The following is a 12,628-nucleotide window of genomic DNA, read 5'->3' on the forward strand; positions in this document are numbered from 1 at the left end:
GACCTGACTATGACTCTGGCCTGTTGGACTACTCTTGCTGAACGGATTGGCACTGCGCTTCCCTCTGAGATTTTCTTGTTACCAACCTAGAATGTCTGCCATTTTCTTTACCTAGCCTAGTGGTGCTCTGGTGGTACTTTTTCCTGCATTCCTTCTGCCCCTATACCTGGCACATTTAAGACATGGATATAACTGTGTGCTGGGACCACACATAAAGTCTCCCAATGCTTAGAGGGGACACACCACATATCCTGAAGACTGCAGTAGAAATTGGGGTATTGGGATTGAAAATAAGGCAGAAGATCTGCAAGCCACTATATGCAGCCCTTGCCACTTCAACCAGCAGGTGTTTTCACCTCTAGGACAGAAACAATTTGCCCCTGTCAGCGCTCCTTCCATTCATTCGCCAATAACTTTATTACTACTTATCACAATAAAACGATCTATATCTTGTTTTTTTTCACCACAAGTTAGGTTTTTTTTTAGTGGGTACATTTTGATAAGAGTTATTTTATTCTTAATGCATTTTAATGGGAATAATAAGAAAAAAATGGAAACATTCATTTTCTCAGTTTTCAGCCATTGTACAGTAGTTTTAAAATAAAACGTTCTACTGTGCATAAAACCTACACATTTTATTTTCTTATTTGTCACAGTTATTGCAACGTTTAAAATATTTCCCTAGTACAATGTATGGCGTCAATATCTTATTTAGAAATAAAGGTGCATTTCTTTTCAGTTTTGCGTCCATCCCTAACAGCAAGCCCATATAGGCAAAAGATAACAGTAATATACTCTCACAACATACATGTTAAAAAAGTTTAGTCCCTAAGGTAACTATTTATGTATTTTTTAAAACTGTCTTTTTTTAATATTTTTTTTAGCTACGGGGGAGGGGGTAATCAGGCTTTATTAAAGTATACCCGAAGTGACATGTGACATGATGAGATAGACATGTGTATGTACAATGCCTAGCACGCAAATAACTATGCTGTGTTCCTTTTTTTATTTCTCTGCCTGAAAGAGTTAAATATCTGTTATGTAAGTGGCTGATTTAGTCCTGACTCAGGAAGTGACTGCAGTGTTACCCTCAATGATAAGAAATTCCGCTTCCTCTTGCCATTCATGGACGCGCTCCAGCGTCCGGGATATCGTCAGTGAATGCCAGTCTTCTATTTTTAACAGATTGCGGTGATATACCGTTTGTGAGCCGACAGTTGATGTGTGTGTATACTGTGTGCCTCTGAGGAAGCGGTCTTTGACCGTGAAACACATGTCAGGCAGTCCTTTTTGTGATGTGGAATCCTGAAATTGTTTCTCGCATGTTTGTCCGCAATCTTGAAGAAATTTGAAAAGGAAGAACAAAAGACTAATTGTTCATTTAAAACCCCGTATCTATTGTTGTGGAATGTATATAGTACTGTAATTAGGGGTGGAACAACACTACTGGATTTTAACCACTTCAGCCTAACTGGACGAAAATTTTCGTCCAGTTAGGCTGCGTGCATTCCCGCGGATCGCGTGCGCTCCCGCGGGCCCCCCGTGCGCGTCCCCGCTGCTGGCCGTTAGCCCACCGATCAATGAAAGGGATTATAAATCCCTTACGCTGATCGGACCCCCCCCGGAGAAAAGCTGACAGCGTCTCTTCAGACGCTGCGGCTTTTCTGAGCTCTGGTCTCCTTTCTTCTGCCTGGGAGCGAGATCGATCGCTCCCAGGACTTTTTGACTGTGGCCATCTTGTGGCCAAATAGCAAATTACACCAAAAACACACTTTGTGTTAAATAAATACATTTTAATACATTAAAAAACCCCTGTTTACCTCCCACACCAAAAAATACCCACATACAAGTTTAAATTAAAAAAAAAAATTACAATAATAAAAAAAAAAAAAAAACATAAATAGTTACCTAAGGGTCTGAACTTTTTAAATATGCATGTCAAAGGAGTATATCAATATGATTTATTAAATTATAGGCTTCTAAATAGTGATGGACGCAAATTGAAAAAATGCACCTTTATTTCCAAATTAAATGTCGGCGCCATACATTGTGATAGGGACATAATTTAAATGGTGTAATAAGCGGGACAAATTGGTAAATAAAGTACATAGGTTTAAAGTATGGTAGCATGTATTAATTTAAAACTATAATGGCCAAAAGCTGAGGAATAATGATTTTTTTCCATTTCTTTCTTAATATTCCTGTTAAAATGGATTTACAATAAATTAATTCTCAGCAAAATGTATCACCCACAGAAAGCCTAATTGGTGGCGAAAAAAACAAGATATAGATCCATTCATTGTGCCGAGTAGTGATAAACTTATTAGCAAATGAATAGGAGGTGAACGTTGCTCAGATGCAAAAAAATTTCAACCCTGTAGGCTGAAGTGGTTAAGTATTATTGTACTGCTTAGGTCACATAAGATGCCCCTGTAGCCATGCAGATCCCATCGCTGGACTGCTGAGAGCGGATGATCTATTGAGAGGGGGACAGAAGAAAACTGAGGACAGAAGACAACATGAGTCATCAGAAGGGAGGGGATAATGAATGATCACTTAGGAGGTAATATAAGCAGGATTAAATTAGCTGCTTGGCTTTTCTATTAGATATAGACAGACACAGAAAATGTATATGGAACTTTTCTCCTGGCGCACTCAAAGTGCCAATATGGATGGGTTAAAAAGAAGAGAAGATTTCAGGGTAGGAAACAGCAACTAAACACTTCAGATTAAGGCTATAACAATAGATTTAGGCGCATGTACCTGGAATCCCATATTAGGCTGGTACACTGGTTCATGGCTGAGGTGGCCGTTTCTGACTGTAGTCTGACTGCAGAGGTATGGTCATTTAGGATCCTGAATTCTTAACCCTTACAGTAAGAATAAATGAGTGCAAGCCTAGTTCTAGTGACTGTGCATTCACATACTTATCTCTTCATGTCACATGTCACTTCAGGTAACCCTTAAGATCTGTTTTTGGCTAGATTGACAGTGGCAACCGAAAGACATGATTAGCAAGAACATGTGATGAATAAAATATTCAAGCTGAGCAGCAAAAACAGAGGACACATTTGAATTGTGTTTTTTTTTTTTTTATTAATATCATTAAAAAATATTCACAAAAGAAGATGTGCAGGGGAGTAAACCCTACTCTGTGTGAAATTGGGTGGAGACTGTTAGTTGATTCACTTTATGTCACACAAGTTTGCACAGCTCTCGTATATCAAGCACACAAACAGAATTCTGATGTTGATGGCTATCTACAATCAAATCGGACAATTTGCGGACTCAATAAAGTTCAATAAATGCTCCAGATTGAGCTCCGATATACAGTATGATGTATGGCTGTCACAAGTGACAAACTAAAGAAAAAACAAAAACAAAACAAAAAAATGCCTATATAGCGTAACAAGTTTAATGACCACCTTTCCACACAATTATGTTCTGTTTATCTCCAGCAGAAGGTATGGTGCAATGTGTGCCAACCACAGGAGTCATCACGAGAGTAAGTCATGGCCAGCAGCTTCACTTGTTCAAAACATCGGTCTAGATCTTAGCTTCCCTTAGACAGGACACTGCATGCGCCATCACTGTTGGGTTGACGTCACCATTACACATTTCTGACAAAGGGGGAGGGTCCCCAAGACGCGTAGTGGTGACATCCACCCAAGCATGATGGTGTATGCATGTTGTTAAACTTGTTTCGCTATATAGGCGTGTTTTTCTTTGTTTTTGATTCACTTTACGTATATGTGTTCTCAGTTGCACTCACTAATGCCTTATTTCTCCATCTACTTTCTTCCACACACCCTTTTCGTTTCCTCTTATTCTCTCCTCTCAGCCTTTCCTCTCTCTCTTTCCTTTCTTAAAGTAAACCAGAGCTGTGGAAAAAGGAAGATTTGAATCTCACCTGCAGCTATTTCCAACAGCACAGATCCGTCTGAGTTCCAAGCCGTTCTTCCATGGTCTTCCGTTCAACCGCGATCAGCCCCAGTAACAGGTTCAGTCGGGTTCAATCTGGGTCTTCTGCGCGTGTGTGGACCTCCCGCACGTGCGCAATAGACCCAGACTGGACCCCGACTGAGCCAGTTGCTGGGGTTGATCACGGCTGAACAGCAGGGCGCCGGAGGACAGCGTGGGGCTCAGACGGGTTTATGCTGCTGAAGGAAGCTGTGGGTGAGTATCAAGTCTTATTTTTTTCACAGCTCTGGTTTACTTTAAGGTACCAATAAATTGTGCAATCTCACAAATGATCATGCAAATGATCAACTGGATCGTGTTCGGTTATTGGTTCCAATCGGCGATGAATGATTGTTCTATCGTTTTAATAATCTGAATTTTGGAACTTTTTTTTGTCTGATCGGATCGCTTATCGTTGGTGGGCCTGCACAATCTGTTCTGATCTGATGGTTGATGGGTCAGGAAATTGGATCGTTAATAGGCACCTTTACTTTCAATCTCCCCATCTGTCTCATTCTCTCCCCAACTAATCTTTCATATTCCTCCCTTTTTATGCCCATTCACTTCTCCCTCCTTCCCTTACTTTGTCTTCCTCCCCGCCCCTTCCCCAACCACCAGTCGTCTCGATTGGATCGGATTGCTTATCGTTGGTGGGCACACATAGTCGGATGATTAATCGTTCAGGATATTGGATCATTAATGGCCACTTTTACTCTTATTCTCCCCATCTGTCTCCTTATCTGTTATCCTCTCATATGAGGTTATCCTCTCATCCTCTCCCCAACTAACTGTTCACATTCGTCCCTTTTTATCCCCATTCACTCCTCCCCAACCCTGACACCCCCCCCCCCCTCCTCCATCTCTTCTTTCCCCCAGAATAATTTACCGCCTTCCCTCCCTCCACTTTCTTCCCCATTACTACAGTAAAACCCCTGTTATCCAGAACTCACTTATCCAGAAGTCTCAAGCATTAAGAAAAAATACCCTGGCCTTGCAGGGTGCATACATCTACTTTTACACTTCTTTATACAGTAATACACCTCTTTTACATCAAGTTAGAGGACAAATGTAACAAGAGGGAGGCTGACATATTTATTTCCTTTTTTACAATACTAGTTGACTGACTACCCTGCTGATCCTCTACCTAGCTATAGACTCTGAACAAGCATGCAGCATATCAGTTGTTTATGACATTATTGTCAGATCTGACAAGATTATCTGCATGCTTGTTTCTGGTGTGATTCGCATACTACTGCAGCCATATAGATCAGCAGGGCTGGCAGGTAACTGGTATTGTTTAAAAGGAAATAAATATGGCAGTCTCTATATCCCTCTCCTTAGAGTTGTTCTTTGTCTTAATTTGTTTTTAATTAGTGTTTTTCAACATAAATACAGAGTTTATGGTAAGTAATCCGGTGGGGGGTATTGTACTGTTTTCCCATCTTCCCCTTCTTTGTATTTCCAATCTTCCTCTTTTAAATGTTTCTCATCTTTCCCTTCTTTATGTTTCTCATCTTTCCCTTCTTTATGTTTCTTATCTTTCTCTACTTTATGTTTCTTATTTTCTCCTTCTTTATGTTTCCCATCTTCCCCTTCTTTATGTTTTTCATGTTCCCCTTCGTTATGTTTCTCATCATTCCCTTTGTTATATTTTTCATCTTTCCCTTCTTTATGTTTCTCATCTTTCCCTTCTTTATGTTTTTCATCTTCCCCTTCGTTATGTTTCTCATCATTCCCTTTGTTATGTTTCTCATCTTCCCCTTCTTCATGTTTCTCATCTTTTCCTTCTTCATGTTCCCCATGTCCCCCCTCATGTGGCTCGGCAGTACTGCACTTCTTCAGCTTGGAATTCAGCAGGTGCCGTGCATCTAGCATGTACTTCGGCAGTCTCCTATACTTGAACTCGCCTGTCTTATGGAGACCTTCCAGGAACTTTTGTTTGTCTTCTGCTTGCTGCTTCTCATGTTTCTCTTTGTCCAGGATGGTCTCCACATGATGTAGCACTCGATAGGTGCGCTTATTCTCTGAGAAGCAATCACAAGGCAGCTTCGAATAGACGTATGACAAAATAACAAGTAGGGTGATGGCCAAAACACCTGTTGTCTGAGAGGGAAAAAATATGATTAGGATTCCAGAAGAAAGGATTATAGAGCATTTTCAGATCAACACCACTGAAGTATATATTCAACAGTCATACAATATGATAAAGCTAAACTAAAGTCAAGTAAAGCTGCAAGAATTCTAAAGGACGAAATGCATGTATTTTCTCAATCAGCTGCACTGCTAACACATAGGGCTCGATTCACAAAGCGGTGCTAACCCAGTTAGAGACTTTAGGCGTGATAACCATTTTTATCATGCTTAAACTCAGTTTAGGCATGATAAGTTTAGGCATGATAAGTTTAGGCATGCTAAGTTTAGATAAGGTTAGATCGCATGCAAAGTCCCGCACGCAAAGCAGCGCCATTAAACTCTATGCAAAGTGCACCAGACTTTGCTGGCGCAAAACTTTTGAACAGCTGTGCACTGCGGTGCTAACCCAGTTGGTGCTTAAACTTATCACGCCTAAAAACTTATCACACCTAAACTTATCACACCTAAACTTATCATGCCTAAACAGAGTTTAGGCGTGATAAAGGGCTTTTCACCAGGGTGCTAACTGTTAGCACCGCTTTGTGAATCAGGCCCATAGTATTTCTGAATGTTCTGCTGTTTAAGGCCATTCAGGGAAAGTGGCAAAGATTATGGACTTTACCTTCAGCAATCTGTTTGTCTGAGGAGATATTTGGGGTTGACTCAGTAAAAGTGAATTTAGTGTTAAGGTATGTTTTAAGGTATACTAGTAATTATATGATTTCTGAATTAGAGATAGGGAAGAACCCCCTAACCTCTGGCACCCAAAAACTTCAGGGGATGCTTCTTCACTGGATATATCCTTTATTGCACAAAGGGGGTAAGAGGCGTCCAGGGGTCGATAAAACTGAGTTAAAAACACAAAGAGGCGCTCATTACTTTAGCTGGTAAACCTTTTTCCACTGTAGTTAGCCTGAGGAAAAGGGCTCAGACCGACGGAAATTATTGACTGTACTAATACATTTTATTGTTGTATGAGACTGTCATTATTGAGGTAAACCACCTCCTCTTTTTCCCTTGTGTGTGTTTATAACTCAGTTTTATCGACCCCTGGGTGCCTCTTACATCCTTTGTGCATATATATATATACCCCCCCCCCCTCCCTGGTTGGAGGGGTATACCTTGCCTCATATGGTGTATACCATTTTGAAGGTCATTGTCTTTTAACCAAGAGAGCGACCGCATCTAGTCCAGGTTGTACACTCCAAGTAGAGTGGAGTCAGTTCATACATCTCCACCTGCTTCAAGTGGTCGATAGCTCCTAATGCAACTCATTTGTGAGATCTGCAGTTTTCAGGCCTTGCCTCATACGGTGTATACCATTTTGAAGGTCATTGTCTTTTAACCAAGAGAGCGACCGCATCTAGTCCAGGTTGTACACCCCAAGTGGAGTGGAGTCAGTTCATACATCTCCACCTGCTTCAAGTGGTCGATAGCTCCTAATGCAACTCATTTGTGAGATCTGCAGTTTTTTGGGTGCCGAGATCCAGGCCGCAGCCCGAACTTCTTGCTCTCAGCGGGTCGCTGACGTCACTGAGACGCAGGGTGATTCTTGCACAGCATTGGAAAAGCGGAGGACGCGTTCCCAGTACGCACTCCACAGATGTAAACAGTAGTGCATGTGTGTCAGCTGGTCGCTGACACTCTGGAATGTTATTGGTTGAATTCAATTCTGTTTTGTGTTGATTAGTTAGGCCTTGTATTTAAACACAGAGCACTCCCAGACATTGCCCTTGATAGCATTTGCTTGGGCTTGTTGCTGGGTATGCGCTCTCATCCTGTTGATTCCTGTTGCCGACTGCTTTGTTCCTGACCACGATAACGTGCTTGATTCCTGTTGCCGACTTCTGCTAGTTCCTGACCACGCTACTCTGATTGATTCCCTGTTGCCGACCTCTGCCTGTCACTGGATAACAATAGAACGCTGTCTGGCCTGATATTGGCTTTCCCTCGACCACGATTACTCTTGAAGATATATCTGGACTACTCTGCAGCTGGGCTTGTACTACAGTCATCTGCTTCATTCATCTGGACTGCATCCACTACTAGGCCGCTGGTGACAATATTCTCAGATACAGTGGGTTGCAAAAGTATTTGGCCCCCTTAAAGTTTTCCACATTTTGGAAACATTACTGCCACAAACATGCATCAATGTTATTGGAATTCCACGTGAAAGACCAATACAACGTGGTGTACATGTGAGAAGTGGATCGAAAATCATACATCATTCCAAACATTTTTTTTTACAAATAAATAACTGCAAAGTGGGGTGTGCGTAATTATTCGGCCCCCTGAGTCAATACTTTGTAGAACCACCTTTTGCTGCAATTACAGCTGCCAGTCCTTTAGGGTATGTCTCTACCAGCTTTGCACATCTAGAGACTGAAATCCTTGCCCATTCTTCTTTGCAAAACAGCTCCAGCTCAGTCAGATTAGATGGACAGCGTTTGTGAACAGCAGTTTTCAGATCTTGCCACAGATTCTTGATTGTATTTAGATCTTGACTTTGACTGGGCCATTCTAACACATAGATATGTTTTGTTTTAAACCATTCCATTGTTGCCTTGGCTTTATGTTTAGGGTCATTGTCCTGCTGAAAGGTGAACCTCCGCCCCAGTCTCAGGTCTTTTGCAGTCTCCAAGAGGTTTTCTTCCAAGATTGCCCTGTATTTGGCTGACATTAGATTACACACAGGTGCACTCTATTTAGTCATTAGCACTCATCAGGCAATGTCTATAGGCAACTGACTTCACTCAGATCAAAGGGGGCCAAATAATTATGCACACACCACTTTGCAGTTATTTATTTGTAAAAAATGTTTGGAATCATGTATGATTTTTGTTCCACTTCTCAAGTGTACACCACTTTGTGTTGGTCTTTCATGTGGAATTCCAATAAAATTGATTCATGTTTGTGGCAGTAATATGACAAAATGTGGAAAACTTCAAGGGGGCTGAATACTTTTGCAACCCACTGTATATTTGTGAATACTGTGCCCATTGCATTTCTTGTTACAGGTAGAGTTGGACCGAACGGTTCGCCTGCGAACGGTTCCATGCGAACTTCAGTGGTTCGCGTTCGGGTCCCGCAAGGCGAAGTTTTGCGGAAGTTCGGTTCGCCCCATAATGCACCATGAGGGTCAACTTTGACCCTCTACATCACAGTCAGCAGGCCCAGTGTAGCCAATTAGGCTACACTAGCCCCTGGAGCCACTTCCCCCCTAATAAAAGGCAGGCAGCGGCGGCCATTAAGCTCACTCGTGTCCCTGCGTTAGTGAGAGTAGGGCGAGCTGCTGCAGACCGTCTCTCATAGGGAAAGATTAGTTAGGCTTAGCTTGTTCCTGGCTGCATACCTGTTCTGTTCAGTGAGCCCACCATACCTGTTCTGTTCAGTGAGCCCACTGGATACCTGCATACCTGTTCAGTGAACCTGCCACTGCATACCTGTTCTGTGAACCCACCACTGCATACCTGTACTGTGAACCCACCACTGCATACCTGTTCAGTGAACCCACCACTGCATACCTGTTCAGTGAACCTGCCACTGTATACCTGTTCTGTGAACCCACCACTGCATACCTGTTCAGTGAACCCACCACTGCATACCTGTTCAGTAAACCTGCCACTGCATACCTGTACTGTTCAATGAACCCGCCACTGCATACCTGTTCTGTTCAGTGAACCCGCCACTGTATACCTGTTCTGTTCAGTGAACCTGCCACTGTATACCTGTTCTGTTCAGTGAACCCACCACTGCATACCTGTTCTGTTCAGTGAACCCGCCACTGCATACCTGTTCTGTTCAGTGAACCCACCACTGCATACCTGTTCAGTGAACCCACCACTGCATACCTGTTCAGTGAACCTGCCACTGCATACCTGTACTGTTCAGTGAACCCGCCACTGCATACCTGTTCTGTTCAGTGAACCCGCCACTGCATACCTGTTCTGTTCAGTGAACCCGCCACTGTATTCCTGTTCAGTGAACACACCACTGCATACCTGTTCTGTTCAGTGAACCCACCACTGCATACCTGTTCTGTTCAGTGAACCCGCCACTGTATACCTGTTCTGTTCAGTGAACCCGCCACTGCATACCTGTTCTGTTCAGTGAACCCACCACTGCATACCTGTTCTGTTCAGTGAACCCGCCACTGCATACCTGTTGTGTTCAGTGAACCCACCACTGTATACCTGTTCTGTTCAGTGAACCTGCCACTGTATACCTGTTCTGTTCAGTGAACCCGCCACTGTATACCTGTTCTGTGAACCTGCCACTGCATACCTGTTCTGTGAACCCACCACTGCATACCTGTTCTGTTCAGTGAACCCGCCACTGCATACCTGTTCTGTTCAGTGAAACCGCCACTGCATACCTGTTCTGTTCAGTGAACCCGCCACTGCATACCTGTTCTGTTCAGTGAACCGGCCACTGCATACCTGTTCTGTTCAGTGAACCCGCCACTGTATACCTGTTCAGTTAACCCGCCACTGCATACCTGTTGTGTTCAGTAAACCGGCCACTGTATACCTGTTCTGTTCAGTGAACCTGCCACTGTATACCTGTTCTGTTCAGTGAACTCGCCACTGAATACCTGTACTGTTCAGTGAACCCGCCACTGCATACCTGTTCTGTGAATCCGCCACTGCATACCTGTTGTGTTCAGTGAACCCGCCACTGCATACCTGTTCAGTGAACCCGCCACTGCATACCTGTTCTGTGAACCTGCCACTGTATACCTGTTCTGTTCAGTGAACCCGCCACTGCATACCTGTACTGTTCAGTGAACCCGCCACTGCATACCTGTTCTGTGAACCCGCCACTGCATACCTGTTGTGTTCAGTGAACCCGCCACTGTATACCTGTTCAGTGAACCTGCCACTGCATACCTGTTCTGTGAACCCGCCACTGCATACCTGTTGTGTTCAGTGAACCCGCCACTGCATACCTGTTCAGTGAACCCGCCACTGCATACCTGTTCTGTTCAGTGAGCCCGCCACTGCATACCTGTTCTGTTCAGTGAACCCACCGCATCAGTGTGCATACCTGTGCAGTTAAGTGAACCCACCTACCTACGTGAGTGCACGCAGTGTGATATACCACTCCGTGTATACCCGATATGGACAAAACAGGTAGAGGAAGAGGTAGTGCCAGAGCCAGAGGAAGGCCACCCGGCAGGTCTGTAAGGTCGTGTAAATGTAATTTCGTGTGGACCTGGCCCACAGTACAGTGCTCGGAAGAAGGCACATCCCATCACCTCCCAAGATTGTCAGGACGTGGTTGAGTATTTAGCGACAGAACACCTCATCTTGCTCAGCCACCAGCGCTACTACTAGCACCACTTCCGCTGCATTTGACACTTCGCAAGAATTATTTAGTGGTGAAATCACTGATGCACAGTCATTGTTGTTACAGCCAGATGAATTTTCACCAGCTCATATGTCTGAGTTACGCAGCAACACTATGGATGTAACGTGTAAGGAGGATGAAGGACCTACTGATGGTGCATGTTTGGATTTTTCTGAGGCAAGCGAAGCTGGGCAGGATGATTACGATGATGACGATGATACGGATCCTCTTTATGTTCCCAATAGAGGAGATGAAGAGGGGGACAGTTCAGAGGGGGAGTCAGAGAGTAGTAGGAGGAGAGAAGTTGCTGAAAGAAGCTGGGGCAGCTCTTCGTCAGAAACAGCTGGTGGCAGTGTCCGGCACCATGTATCGCCACCTATGTACAGCCAGCCAACTTGCCCTTCAGCATCAGCTGCTGAGGTCCCCATAGTGCCCACATTCCAGGGTGGCTCAGCGGTGTGGAAATTTTTTAATGTGTGTGCCTCAGATCGGAACAAAGCCATCTGTTCGCTCTGCCAACAAAAATTGAGCCGTGGAAAGGCCAACACTCACGTAGGGACAAGTGCCTTACGAAGGCACCTGGAGAAAAGGCACAAAACAGCAATGGGATGGCCACCTCCTGAGCAAAAGCAGCAGCAGCACACAAAAGAAAAGTCACCCTCCTTCTCCTCTTCCTCCTTCAGGTGCATCATCTGCTTCTGCCGCTTTCTCCCTTGCACCTTCACAGGCACCCTCCTCCACTCCGCCTCTGCCCTTGAGCGCTTCCTGCTCCTCTGCCCACAGCAGCAGTCAGGTGTCCGTGAAGGAAATGTTTGAGCGGAAGAAGCAAATTTCGGGCAGTCACCCCCTTGCCCGGCGTCTGACATCTGGCGTGGCGGAACTGTTAGCTCGCCAGCTGTTACCATACCGGCTGGTGGACTCTGAGGCCTTCCGTAAATTTGTGGCCATTGGGACACCGCAGTGGAAGATGCCAGGCCGCACTTATTTTTCTAGAAAGGCCATACCCCAACTGCACCGTGAAGTTGAGAGGCAAGTGGTGTCATCTCTTGCGAAGAGCGTTGGGTCAAGGGTACACCTGACCACGGATGCCTGGTCTGCCAAGCACGGGCAGGGCTGCTACATTACGTACACAGCCCATTGGGTCAACCTGGTGAACGATGGCAAGCAGGGCGCAGCGGACCAAATT

At 44.3% G+C, this 12,628-nt stretch overlaps 1 protein-coding gene across 5 annotated transcripts in view; it reads right to left on the reverse strand.

Moving 5' to 3' along the window:
- LOC137532548 (putative uncharacterized protein DDB_G0292636) overlaps positions 1 to 12,628 on the reverse strand; it is a 147,039-nt gene that overhangs the window by 18,644 nt on the left and 115,767 nt on the right. For 3 of the 5 annotated variants that reach the window (XM_068253173.1, XM_068253172.1, XM_068253171.1), the window contains one exon: positions 4,841 to 6,063. The exons of the other annotated variants lie outside the window; for them this stretch is intronic. In XM_068253173.1, coding sequence (XP_068109274.1) covers positions 5,359 to 6,063 — 705 coding nt within the window. In that variant the 3' untranslated portion in view covers positions 4,841 to 5,358. Of the gene's footprint in view, positions 1 to 4,840; positions 6,064 to 12,628 lie in introns of those variants that run through there. 5 annotated transcript variants of the gene reach the window in all.

This window comes from Hyperolius riggenbachi, chromosome 9 (genome assembly GCF_040937935.1).
Source record: "Hyperolius riggenbachi isolate aHypRig1 chromosome 9, aHypRig1.pri, whole genome shotgun sequence".
Classification (NCBI taxonomy): Eukaryota; Metazoa; Chordata; class Amphibia; order Anura; family Hyperoliidae; genus Hyperolius; species Hyperolius riggenbachi.